Source organism: Numenius arquata, chromosome 3 (genome assembly GCF_964106895.1).
Source record: "Numenius arquata chromosome 3, bNumArq3.hap1.1, whole genome shotgun sequence".
Lineage (NCBI taxonomy): Eukaryota > Metazoa > Chordata > Aves > Charadriiformes > Scolopacidae > Numenius > Numenius arquata.
The window spans coordinates 38,385,258-38,398,690 of NC_133578.1; the positions used below are offsets into that span (position 1 = coordinate 38,385,258).

The 13,433-nt window shown below is 42.8% G+C and overlaps 1 protein-coding gene across 1 annotated transcript in view; it reads right to left on the reverse strand.

Moving 5' to 3' along the window:
* The window catches only part of KANSL1L (KAT8 regulatory NSL complex subunit 1 like), a 67,236-nt gene extending 53,883 nt beyond the window's left edge, over window positions 1-13,353 (reverse strand). Inside the window, exons 1-2 of the mRNA XM_074145998.1 lie at window positions 13,046-13,353; window positions 4,947-6,082 (exon numbers count right to left, since the gene is read on the reverse strand). Coding sequence (XP_074002099.1) covers window positions 4,947-6,052 — 1,106 coding nt within the window. The 5' untranslated portion in view covers window positions 6,053-6,082; window positions 13,046-13,353. The remainder of the gene's footprint in view (window positions 1-4,946; window positions 6,083-13,045) is intronic.
* Window positions 13,354-13,433: the final 80 nt, after the last annotated feature.

A 13,433-nucleotide genomic window follows, 5' to 3' on the forward strand; every position in this document is an offset into this window, starting at 1 on the left:
GCAGCTGCAAAAATATTAAATGTAATTACAGATTAGAAATCAGGATCCTCACTCACAAGAACATTATTCTGATATTGTGAGAAGGAAGTCTTGCTCAAAAGCAAGTTATTACTGCTGTACATGAGATCTCTAAAGAAAAATAGTAAATGCGTGTGGGACCCTAAAGAAGTTGTAAATCCATCTGATGGAAACCCAACCGAGGCTGAATATATTCTGAAATAATACACGTATCCCTAGAGTGAAAACAGAAGGTAATATAAAGCTATCTTTTCTTTCATTCTCTGGTAACAATTCTCCTCCCACATCCTAGTGACGGTAGCCAAGATTTGAGAGAATGGAATTCATAAAAAAGCAATGTATAAAACATTTAGAAATCAGCATATTATTAGCACCTATGAATTTACACTTATTCAAAAGCTCTCACATTAATCTTCTATGCAAATAAGACATTTCCCGGACTTGTAAACTAAAAAAAGTCTTAAAAAATGGGAACAATTGGGGTTTTGTTCTTAAGAAAAATGGAGAGCAGTATTTGGTCCTGGCAGACTCTCTTCCTCCCCTTCTGAAAACCAGAATTCAGTTCTCATAGCAGGTATGAAGCAAAATTACAGCTCAGAGTGGAAAATTAGGACCTGACCTTGCAGAAACAAACAGCTTCCCCTTATAATGTGGCTCAAAGACACATAATAAACCCCTGCCCTTAAGCAGTGCCCTTCCACAGTGAGGCCTGCAGAACTGCATTTATGTTGCTCAATTAGCCATGAGAAAAAATGCTAGGAAAAATGGAAAATAATTTAGAACAAATAGATTAGATCTGGAGATACTAGTCATAATATTTTCTTCCTTCCTGTATTTTCTCTGCTTTACTGCTCCCCTCCCCACAAAGTATTTGTACTGAAAGCAGATTTCCTCTCTTCTCTCTTTACAACTAGTAATCTAAAGGGGGAGGGGGGGGGGGAAGAGAAAAAAACCCGAAATACTTACTATCTCTGCACATTCATTATAAAAGTTTCCAGGCAAAATAAACCCTGTGGGCATGGAAAAATAATAACAGTGCTTCTTCGTCAGACTTGAGGTTGCTGGACGATAATCAGTAAAACATGTCTTTGAAAAATCAGAGGAAAAGCATGAAAATATTTCAGAAGGAAAAAATCCCACCAATGATGCAAAAAGACTGTATTCAGATGTGGGAAGGAGTACTGGGGAAACAGGGCACAAGTAGACAGAGCTACTTATTTTGCAGAAAAATTTACTGTAAGCAGGTTTTCTCTCTAATCAATTAGGTACATGTATTACTATTTGATGGAGTGAGCAGCTGTGCCTTCGAAGAACTCCAGCTCTTTTGATACCCGAGTATCTTTTGATTCTGGAAGATCACACACATAGCACATGTAGAAGAAAAACTCTGTACCCTGCAACTTTAAAGGTTTCCCAAATAACCACCTCAGCATCAGACTTCTTTGTAGTACACTGTAAACAACCAGAACTTCTAAGCACATCAGGAACACACCAAACACGTGAATAGGGATGTGGAGTTGGCCTGAAGGATACAATACATAGCTCCCAGACCAGAGCTGTGTTCTTGAAAAAACTTTAAGCTCACATCGTCCCCCAATTCACCTTGTTTGAAAACCGTGCCCATTTCTATGGATACTCTTCCATCTTCACGAACCACAAAGAAGATCAACAAGTTCCAAGTAAACTCAGCTGGTGAAATGTTGCCTATGTTGTATTTCAAGTAGTTGATGTTAGTTGTGAATTCCTAAAGGAATTACTTACGGTCAACTTTGTGATGCCTTCCTCTCGGGCTCTCCATCTACTTTGGTTGCTAATGCCTAACAGGGAGCTAGTGAAAAGCACCTAGCATCTGCCTTTGAGAAATCAGGCAGAAGTACTACCATATCCCTGTGCAGTGTCTCGGGAATTTCCTACACCCAAAGGCGAATGGAATGGTGCTAGAATACACCACAAATTACTGATGGGAACTTGGTGTTTTGCCTAAGAAAACCTCCATGAAAACTGACAGGTTACAGATATCCATGAGCTGACACTAGCAGCAAAATGACAAAATTCTTGAAAAGAGCCAACTGGTTTTTTTCATATTTCTTTTTATCAAATACTCAAAGGACCAAATGTGTTTTGATTAAGATCTTGAAATGGAATGAGGCTTTCCAATTACTCTAGAAACTTAGGTAAGTTCAATAAGCACTGTGAATTGTCAACTAGAAGAAATGCCTTCACCAGCAGACCAAGGATCTTTCTTGTCTTAAGGACAGCACCTATGTAACGCACAAGGGATGAACAATAGTCTAAATATCTTACAGAAGCTATTTGCTACTGAACAACAAAGCTATTGAAATAGATGGATAAAGACAATCTTACTTGAGACACAAAGCATTGAGATACAGCTCAGAAGAGCTTATGTCAACACTCGTTGGGTAAAATTCTCTTCAGGATAATGAGAATGAACAGGTTCAAAATGCTAAAAATAGCTCCAGGTTTTTTGTTACTGTGAAGAATTGGAGCCAGAATCAACTTCTCTCTCCTGATGGGAAACAGACTGTTCTCAGGTAAACACAGTAACTGCAGGTTTCTCCCCCCTTGCACATTGGATTGACACCTCCTCCCCCCGCAAAAAAGGATAAAAAGCACTGTAGTCATAACAAGCACCAGCCACCAGCGTGATTATACCCTCAAGTTAAATGCAATCAGTATGCTGCGATATAGACAAAACATTTTCCCATTCATTACTGCATTAATAGAACCTTATAACATCTACTGTTAAGTATTACGAAGAATTATCACAGAAGAGGAGTCTTTCCAGGTCAGTAAAAATCTTCACTGTGAAAAATAAGTCACAAATTCAAGAAAGAGACAGTCTGTCCTCACTGCAATGTTATTTCAAGCACTGCCTTAGCCTATGCACACAGGCAAGAGTCTTCTGCTTAAATTAGGGAATACTTTAACTCTGAGCTTGCTGGCCCAGCAGCACAGTTCAAACACCAGTGATTCTTGCACTGCCAATGCAGCGAGGCCTTAGCTAATGCACATTGCTAACGTTGTCACCGCCGCTGCTTGTCTGCTGTTCAGCAGCAAGAACATAAAAAAGGGAGGAAAAAAACAAAAACCACCCATCAAAAAAGAATTGCACTGAGTCAGACTACAGATGATCTACCCAGTCTCCTGCCTCTTAGCAGTGGCCAAGATAAGTCTTGCAACAGGGCAGGCATGGAGGGAGCAGTGCTTCTCCAGAACACTCTCTCAGCTGCCAGCAACAGCAGCTTGGGGATTTCCTGAGCCAAAGGTGGTGTCTTTGTATTTAATAATCCTCTGTGGATTTTTTTTGTCAGTGCAGCAAAACAAAGTGAGTAAGCCTTAAGTGGAAAGCTAACTTAAGGAATTCAAAAGCCACAAGAAGAAATAAAGGTAAAGGACTGGCAGGCAGTTAGAAACTTGACTGTCCCCGGGACAAAGACAAAAAAAACCCTCACATAGAACTTTGGTCCAAGTTTTGCATTACCCACTACCCTTCAAGAATCAGAGTTTCTCAACAGGTTTTCTTTTTCAGTTCATGTAATCACAAGAAGAATCCTAGAGGCAGAGCTATTACTCAGAAGTTCAAACATATCAGCTAGGAGAAGAATGCCGATTCTCCTATGCCAGGAAGGGCCAAAAGTGCTGTTTTTTCATTAAAATATTTCGAAAGGAGAATAATTCTTTTGCAAACTCATTTATTTAAGGTGATCCTAACCTAGCTGGCAAATCATTATGCTCTGGTTGGACTTTAGTACAGTATTTACCATTTTGATAATACATAAAAGAAAACGAAAACTATTTTTCACTTGCACTTTTTCTCTTCTGTTTTCTAACCCTACAGAGTTTAATGAAACACAGCAGCAATTTGATACAACCATGCTATACTGAAGCTTCCCTAACTGAAGCTATGAACACCTTACAGAGCACAGTTCTTTTCCAATTCCTTGGTTTCTTCTGAACATTATGCTTTTCAAGAAACAGACCAAGAAAGATATGTTTTACCAATAACTATATTTTTAAAATACTTATTTTTCCTCAAACAGCTGTGTCACTCTTAATGCTTTCTAAACACTCCCTGACAGCAGGGAGTACAAGAAGAGATTGCGTTAAAAGTGTAGCAAGGTAGGGTTAAAAAACAAAACAAAACAGAACAGAACAAAACAAAAAGGATGCTGTACCACCATCAGGGAACAATTCTACTACCTATTTCTCTTACCCACCACTGATTTCCAAAGCTACAATAATGTCTACTGACAAGATCCCTGACAATTCAAGACATCATTAGTTAATGATATTAATTTCCCTCTGGTTCTTCTTGAAAAAGATACCAGCAGCAATAAAAACATCACTGCTAGCTTCATTCACAGCAGCGGAACAACTTCAGTAAGTAAATTAACATTTTTAAAATTATAATTCAAAGAACAAAACTTTTTGAATATACAACAATGGCTTCACGCCTGCATCAGATGATCATTTTTACTCTATCACATCGTAGTGGTTTGCGAGATGCTAATATTGAGTAATTCTCGACAACTCGAGAATAAAATAAAAATTATTTTCATACCAGCCAAAACTATAATTTACAGCACTGCTATCACTAGTTGACTTACAGCACCATCTGAGTATTGAATAATTAAACGTACTAATGTAATGCAAACTGGTAGAGTGCAGTACAAAATCTAGCTCTCCAAAGTCTAGTAAAGTAACTGTTCCTTAAATGCTGTAATTAGGAGTTCTTACTTTCTGTCTGGCCCCTGCCAAACCTTGCTCACACAGGTAGTCCTGCTGATTTCAGTAGGACTATCTATTGAGTGAGGTTACTCACACAAGGAGGAATCTGCAGGTCTAGACCATTCCGTCTTGATTTATAAGCATGAAGCACATGAGTCTAGCAGGAATTTAACACTTACGCTTCCACAGTTGTTCTTACAGTCTGTTCCTCGCCATCGTCATCTGAGCTGCTACATGTTGCATCAGAGTCCAGATCCTTCTCCACGCGAGACAGCAGCCCTCCAGTAGAAAGTGCAAACCCCCGGATTTCACCTGGTGCAACGCTAACTCCGTTCTGTACGTCTGTACTCGAACTACTCTCCAAAGTAGTCGCGTTGTTTTCTGGCCAACCTTCAGTGCACCTGAGGGAGCTACTGCTCAAAAATCTGGTTGGTTCATGGAAAACCTTCATTCTTTGTAGCTGATGTTTCACGAAGCATTTCAGCTGCTGATCACAGTGTTTGATAACATGCTTTGCCAGGAGCATTTGTAAACGTTTCTGAGTTCTTTTGGCGCGACTGATTTCCATTTGTTGCTTAGTGACACACTGGAGTAAGCGAGCATACACCTCCTCCGGGGTGCAGCTCAAAATCCCTTCTGAAGGCCCATGAAGAATCTGGTGTAATAAATCCCCTTTTATTGTTTCAGCACAGACTTCCAAAGCCCTACCCAAAAACCCATTCTTCTTGTACCATTTACCATTTAAAAGCTGCATTTCTTCTGCATTATTGGATTCAGTTACATTTGAATCCAAAAGTCTCTGCATTTCTGCCAAATTCGGAGATGTAGTCTCTGAAAATGTTTGCCCTTTGACCTGTTCCTCAGGTTCTGAATGACTAATCTGACCAAATGATGTGTCAGCACCATTATGTAATGAATTTCTCATCTTGGAGCAGTCGGGCTCTCCCGCTTTCGTTTGCTCTCCCGCTTTCGTTTGCTTACCGGTTTTGTTGCTAAACGCAGAATTTGTACTCATTAACAAGACAGACTGATAGCACTTGGAGGATGGTGGAGAACCAAAATGCTGCACACTGAAGATATCATTCCTGAGGTTGGGCTCAGCAGTGGGGAACCCCAGGACTGAGCAAGTAATCTGTGCGATGGAGTCCTCTTTTATCTTCTCTTCCACTGCTCTGGAATTTTCCATGCACAAAGCTGTATCAGACTCCATAGCTCTAGAGGACAGAGAAGGTGACAAGTGGATACCATGACCTTTTGTTGCTGCCTCTCTGAGGGCTGGTGTCATTATAGCTACGGTAGGTAGTTTACAGCAAACCTGAAAATAACATGGGCCATGTAAATTTCTCATTTTCATGACATGGTACAATACAACAACTCTCAAATACTTCATTCTTTCAACATTTCAACATTATTCAAAGATTCCATAAAAAAGGACATTATCTAAAGAACACAGATACACTACACTCCCTCCCAAGTCAAACAAGAACACTCTTTCTGGTTTTTTCTATATTTCATTCAGAGGTTGTTCCATGTGCAATGAAAGCCTGTACCTCTCAGGGGAGTAACTTTTCATACCTCATTGCATTTCTGATGCTATCAGTCTGAGAAATAAGACTCACAAAGTTCCAGAACGTCATCTAACCTTGCCCAAACTGAAAAACATGACCATAAGCCACGTGACTGGAAGGACGCATTTTAAAATATGTGTGCCAGTATTCATACATGTATACACACACACACAGACACACATCTACACATTCCCACCCCAGAACTCCGGCTGGACTTTATTTTAATATGCTCTGGAGATAAGTTAATTCGTGAGTTGCATTTAGTTTTTGTTCAAGTATTTTTTTTTTATACTTAAATGAGTCACATCAACAGCATCACAGAAATGGGAGCTATGCAGCTACTTACTACAAGTTCAGCAAAGCGAAACACCTACCACATGATGAAATACTCTGAAATAAACTCAGAGGCACTATTTGGAGAAATATTTTTAATGTAAATCTATATAAAGCAAGCATCTGATTAATTAATTTATTATATAGTCTCACAAATACACTTTAGAAACCAACCATCAAGGCTAACGCTTTAAAAACAGGGAACTGTAAGTTCTAAATGTGTCCTAAAAAAAATAATCTTTCCTGTGCTTTTGTATCCAGTTCTTCTTTATTCATCAAACACTGTCTGCACAATACAAACACAGTATTGTTTGATAACAATTTGTGTAAAGACAGTTTTCCCTTATAAACCCTTCCGCCTGCAACTTGCCGAAATCTTAAATAAAGGGTTCCCAAACTTTGTGATCAAAAGAGCAGCGTCAACCTTTACCAGTTCTTGTCAGCAGCTATGCTGCCGTGTCATACTGTATCTACAACACAGCCTACCGAGCAGGAACCATTGCCTTACATTGTACTTTCAGCTTTGTTTAGTAAATGTTTAAATAATCCAAATGAAAGATTTAATTGAACATGGCCTGCAGAAGCCTGAAAGATAAGCTACTGTCAGGTCCTGGTTAAGAAGCTAGAGACACAACCCGAAACAATAAGAGTATTAGCAGAAGTGAATGCAGCACAGTAATTTCACAGCAAATTCTCTGTTTAACCAGTGCACTAGTTGCGCAGCATTTCCATTGCCCTCCTTTCAATGTCTTCAGTTTCTTTGATCTCCACAGCAATTGCCTAGCTCAGCAATTTTCAATGCACAGATCCCATAAGGGGTCAGTGATTCTGAGACTGCCATGTATGGATCTTAAGAAAAGCAAACTCCCTGTCTGAAGCCTTAGCATATTTTTAGCTACAGGTTTTATGCTGAAGGTGCAATCATTAAAGGGAGATGTGGAAACCTAAGGAGCTGAGAAGTACCAGTCTGAGTACTTTTTCCTTAACCCTCAAAACACAAAGAAAAACATTAAGAGCCACATGCTCCCTTACTGCCTTAACACCCTCCGTATGCTTTATTCGCCTTTCATTGCTCCACATATACCTCAACCATGAAGGTTTTCATCCCTGTGCATCACTTACGCAGCATCACAGAGAGCAGGTTTGGTGGTCCTAGTTCTAATCGTAAATGATACTATTAAAATCTTCAGGATTTTAACCTTTACCAGCAAGCCAATAACTTCGGACTATAGAGGAACTGAGCACAAAGTCCTCCCCAGTAGACAGCTGTTCAATAAGGGCCCCGCGATTAGGATTGGGCAGGGAGATGCACTGATGAGAGCTGGTGTCCTAAGTCGCAAAGGCTCTAGTGACTCGGCAATGGTCTCAGCATCTGGCTGACTCATGGCTTCATGTCTTTCCACTCTTCTAAGAGCTAGTAGGCACAGTAATTTTTAAATCCAAAGGAGCATGCATTCAGACAGCTGTGCCTCCTCCTCTCTCAGCATATGGCGAGTAACTATAGTAAGTCAAAGTGATTTAGCATGGCTAAAACATAAGGGGGAGAGAACTGAAGTCCACACTTTCTCTGTGGAGATGCTATGAACTCAAGGGAGTCTCCATGTTAGATCTGTCCCTGGGAACTCCAAGAAGCTCTCTCAGAAGAACACTGCCAGCCTGGTACCTACGTACACTGAGCAATGAGTTTGTAACTGTTCCAACTTTACCATCTACCTTCCTTAGCCCAAGTGGTTTACCAGTCACAGATTGCCACTTCTGAAAGCCAGGAAATATCCATACACTGCAGAGCTGCTGCCCAAGCAAACAAGAAGTTTGGAGAAGTGTCTCTCTTATCTATGTGAAGATGGAAGCTAGTCAAGAAACTAGCAGCATAAAATTTTCAGAGTACTGCGTTTTAATGTGATCATATTCCCTCAAATACTACATATCCCTCTGGTACGGTTTCAAATTCCCTAAATTGCAATGAATACCATTAGCAGATTATTTTAGGGTTCTTTCAAGTTTGAGAAACTTTTTTTTCCCCCCTTTCTTTTAGGGGAAAGAGAGGAAGAAATCAAAGTACCCTCAAATTGAACCACAAACATTAAACTAAAGAGCACCGAGAAGCCACTAACTGATCAGGCGTTCCTGACAGAAGACACTTAAATTACAATATAGTTAAAATATAAATAAAATGCTTTTGAAGAGAGAAATTGCTCAATTAACCCCTTACCCAGGCAACTTGCAAACTTCACACGATGTTTCTGCCCTGAAGACAGTCGTGTGAGACACTTCAGGTGTATTCCTCATTTCAGTGACATCAAAAAGACTTTATAAAAGCTGGCACTGTCCCAGTCTCCAGTCCTTGGCATTTCTCCAAGAAGTTCACACACACATAAAAAGTCATTGGTATATGAGCAAAACAAAGTATCAGCTGCAAAAAAAAATTAAAAATAAATTTTAATACAAGTACTTGGCTCCACAAGAATTGTACAATTTTCATTTTGACAAATTTCATTTTATTTTGGCAGAAAGCAGCAAAAATAATTTCACTCCACCCTTATTGGAGGTGAGTTTCCAGAGCCAAACCCATTCTCTTCTGGGGGGGGAGAAGTGTGCAGAGGGAGGGAAGACCAGTACAGCAACATGGTATTCAGGAAGACCCTGTATTTTCATTCTGGAAAAAGCTCTTCTTTTGTCATATGTAAACTATTTCCAGGATTTTTTTCCATTGTGTACTACTTGAGGTTTCAAAACCAGAACAGCTGAAACGCTACTAAACTGGCAAACAGTTTGCTTTCAGTCTGCTGAATACGCACTCCACTTGAAAAGCTAAAAAGTATTGTAAAAAGAAAAGCTGGCGTAAAATAAGTACCGGGGAAGGGAAGAAACAAGTACCAGACATGCACAGTACAGCAACTGACGTTTAAAGTTATGCTTATCCTCCCCTAATGCCTTAATTACCCAGCGGGATACAGCCGGGAATTGCAGTTTACCACAGCCCCAGTGCTCCCCCACCCACACCCTGCTCCCTTCCCTCACCACAGCTACGGGTCCCTAATCCCTCACTGAGCCCTGCTCCTCTCCCTCGGGACACCTCCGCTTATTTCTTAGTCCTTACTCGACATTTCCCTATTATACCCTTCTCTACCAGGCTTACCCCAACGGAGTTAGTCTAAATCCTGAAACTAGCGTCTTCACGTTGGTAATTAGCAGCATCAATAAAATAAACAAAACCAAACCCAGCCACAAACCTGCCTGCTCACAGGGTGGCATTCCGTTCCCAGCTTTTGTTTATAGTCCTTTCACTTTCTGACTCTTCCCCCCCTTGCATAACACTATCACTTTTGTTACACAACACTGCAGACAATGTTTTGGGGGATTTTTGCTTGGGGGGAGGACTGCTTTGTCTTTTAGTGGTTTTTTTTTGTTTGTGATCTTTTTGTTTTCAATGACAATAGAACTCCATTAGCATGAGGGTTTGTAGACCTCCTCCTCTGTGCCTTCTCTCCTTGTAAACCGAGTTCACTTTCGTCATCCCAAACACCTGAGCCTTTCTTGTTAAGAAGATTTTTTAATTTACTATTTTTTTTGCTTTCAAATTCAAGTAACATTTCAAATTAATACAGCTGTTTCCAGTTTATGCATAGATTAACAGTGTCACAGATAAGCAAAGTTCCAATGTTTATTCCTTGTCTGGAAGGCATTTCAAAAGCAAAGCCACTGGCAGCATCTGGTGAAACACCCAAAATTAAGCTCAGCAACAACGTTCAAAAATAGCGTATTTCAAGTTGACAAGAGCTCCTTTTTAAGGCTTCTCAGAAAAAAAACCTGCAGAAGAGACGGCAGCTACTCGAGCAAGCCTGATCTGCCTACAAGATAACTGACCAAACCTGGTTTCCTACAGCTTTGTGTTGTTTGCCCCGTAATCCCTAGCTCCTCCTGGGCGGCCTTCCTCCTGATAATCGCTGGACAAAAATAAAGCAGTGCTCTCGCAGCCAGGCGCTACTGCGGCACTGCCTTAGGGGTGCTGCCAGGAGCGAGAGCCACCGCCAAGCCGAGGGTGCAGGAGCTGACTTTGGCCAGCTTCTCCAAGTCTTGCCCGGTGAGAGGCATCCACTTGGGTAGACTTTACCTCCCCCTCCCAATTTTCACGAATTTACAGGATCATAAATAACTCCTGAGAATAGAGAGAACAGCTCGATGGCATAATCTGCATTTTTCTCACAGAGCAGTCTGCAGCAGCGACCACAAAAAGAGATATTGGTCCCACTGGGTATGTCCTGGTTAGCAGTATGAAAGAAAAAGAAAGTCAGTCTATATTTAAATCACCTGGGACTAGCCTTTAAGAAAAAAAAAAAAAATAAAAATCTCAGTAGGCAGCTTTTGTTTTCAGTTTGAAAGCAGCCAAATTACTCATGATGAGTATTTAAGCATTTTAGTATTTTGTTCTATTAATAGATTGGGGAAAAAAAAAAAACAAACAACAACCCAAACAGGATTATGAAGGGAGTCTCAGCTTTCAGGAGCACTCACTGTGCAGGCAGTGCTATATAGATAAAACTGCAAATGACAGTGTTTTGCACTCCCTAGAAGATAGAAGCATAAATTCCTCCTTTTTGAAAAAAAAAACAAACCAGCCAAAACCCAACAAAACCCATGCACACCTAAAAAGGATCTCTCTTTGAACAGTTAGAGGGCTCAATTTAAGGCAGACCACCCAAACTGTTTTAATCATGAAAAACATCAAACAGGACATACTTCAAGTGGAACTCATTGGTATTCATTTATGATAAAATCCATGACTCATTCAAATCTCTGAACAGGGTTGTTTTTTCCCCTTGTTCATAACTGCTGTTCATAACTGCTTCTGAACAGAGAATCATATATTATTTCCAAGTTTATTACCATGCCACCAACTAATTCCTGTTCAATCTATATCATATATTTGTAGTGTACCATCTGAAGTAATTTTTAATATATGCTATACTTAAACACTTTTTGTAGTACATGACAGGTGCCTCTGTAAGCAGGTTTCCATACATCTCTAATATAAATATCTGTAATGCTTTTAAATCCATTGTCAGGTCCATACCCTTCAGTTATCCTTCTGAATTTCAGTCTTTGAAGAGAAGGCCGTAAAACCTGGTCTTAAATAAGAACCACTCAGCTTTTTGGTGTTAATTAAGATGACTGGAATTTAAACACCCCAAAACATTCGCAGTATTTCAGAACGCAGACCAATAAGGAAGGAGAGTCCTAAGGCACACAGACTAGCTTCCTGAGGTGGTACATCTACTAGCATTATAACTACGCTTTATCCAGTGAAATTCTTAATATTTCCTTTTTATTAAATTAAGCACAAAAAGGAAACTTCTACCCTTCAGCAAAAAGCAGATTTTGTGTTTTGGTTTGTTTGTTTGTTGTTTTTTAAATTGGTTACTTTGCTTCCCATCGCTGAGGAGTATCAAGTACCTCTGTCGCCACTGCATTTTATTTTGGGAAATGCTTTAGCATTTTGCAACCGGGGAGCTGATGGACACAAAGCGGATTAAAAGACTTGCTGGAGACCACATAGGAAATCTCAAGGGACGCACCTGGATCTGAGCTGCTCTCCAGACCTTTGCTATCTACTTTATCTAAAGTATTCAGTTTTACGAGTAAGTGGGGTCTGTAGTCTGGGAAGCCAACTTGGTCAGGGTCACTCGAAGGCAATCTGTGGCAATCTGTTCAGCTTAATTACCAGAGGGAAGTTTTTAACCCAGGAATTGAAAATAAAAAAAAAAAAAAAAAACAAAAAACATACATGAAAATCCAGGCTAAAGTTTTCCACCCAACTACTGACCCAAATATTGAAAATGAAGTTAGAAGAGCACGGCAGCACAAACACTGGGCACCCACTCCGCCGCGCTGCCCATACCACGCACCCCGCGCCCGCAGACCGCCCCGCACCCCCGGGCGAGGCGGGGGGCAAGGCCAGCCTGGCAGCGCGGCGGCAGGCGGAAAGCGGTGGGGGAAGGACGCGAGAATCCCCATGGGAGCGACGCGGGGACGCGGTGGCAGGGGGTGACGAGGGCGGCGGCGCGGCCCTGCCCGCCGGCTCCCGCCGCCGTCACCCCGCCCCGCGCGCCCGAGCCGCCCCCGCCGCAGCCACCCGGGCCCCGCCCCGCCCCCAAACCGTTAGCCCCCCCTGCCCCGCCCCCACCCCAGTCTCCACCTCGCGCATGCGCGCCAGGCCCTCAGCGGCGCCACCGCCGCTCCCGCCGCGGGAACCAACCGCCGCCCGGCCCCGGTTTCCCCACCACCACCACCACCACCACCACCACTCCCCTCTCCCCCTCACCGCGCCTCAGCGCGACGGCTGCCCCGCCGCCCGCCCCCAGTTGCCCCGCGCTTGCCTCCGCCCGCCGGCTTCTCCACAGCGGCGCTGCCGCCTCCAGCCCGCGCGGCGCGGCGCCCGGCGCGGCTCCTTCTGCCGCTGTTGAAGAGTCCGCGCCCAGCTAAAGCGCAGCGCGGCGGGGCGGGGCCTCCGCGCGCAAGGGGAGGGGAAGGAGGGGAGGGGGCCGCGCCGCGCAGTGGGAGGAGCGCGGCCAATCCGCCGCGCCCGGAGGCGGGGCTCGGCGCGGGGGCGGCCGCCCGCTATTGGCCGGGCGCCTGAGGCGGGGACGGCCCTCCTGCCGCGCGCGCCTCCGCGGGGCGCGGCGGGAGGGGGAGGGCGGCGCGCGCGGAGCGGCCGGGGCCGTGAGGGGAGAGGGAGAGGGGTGGGACAGCGCCGCTCCCTCGGGT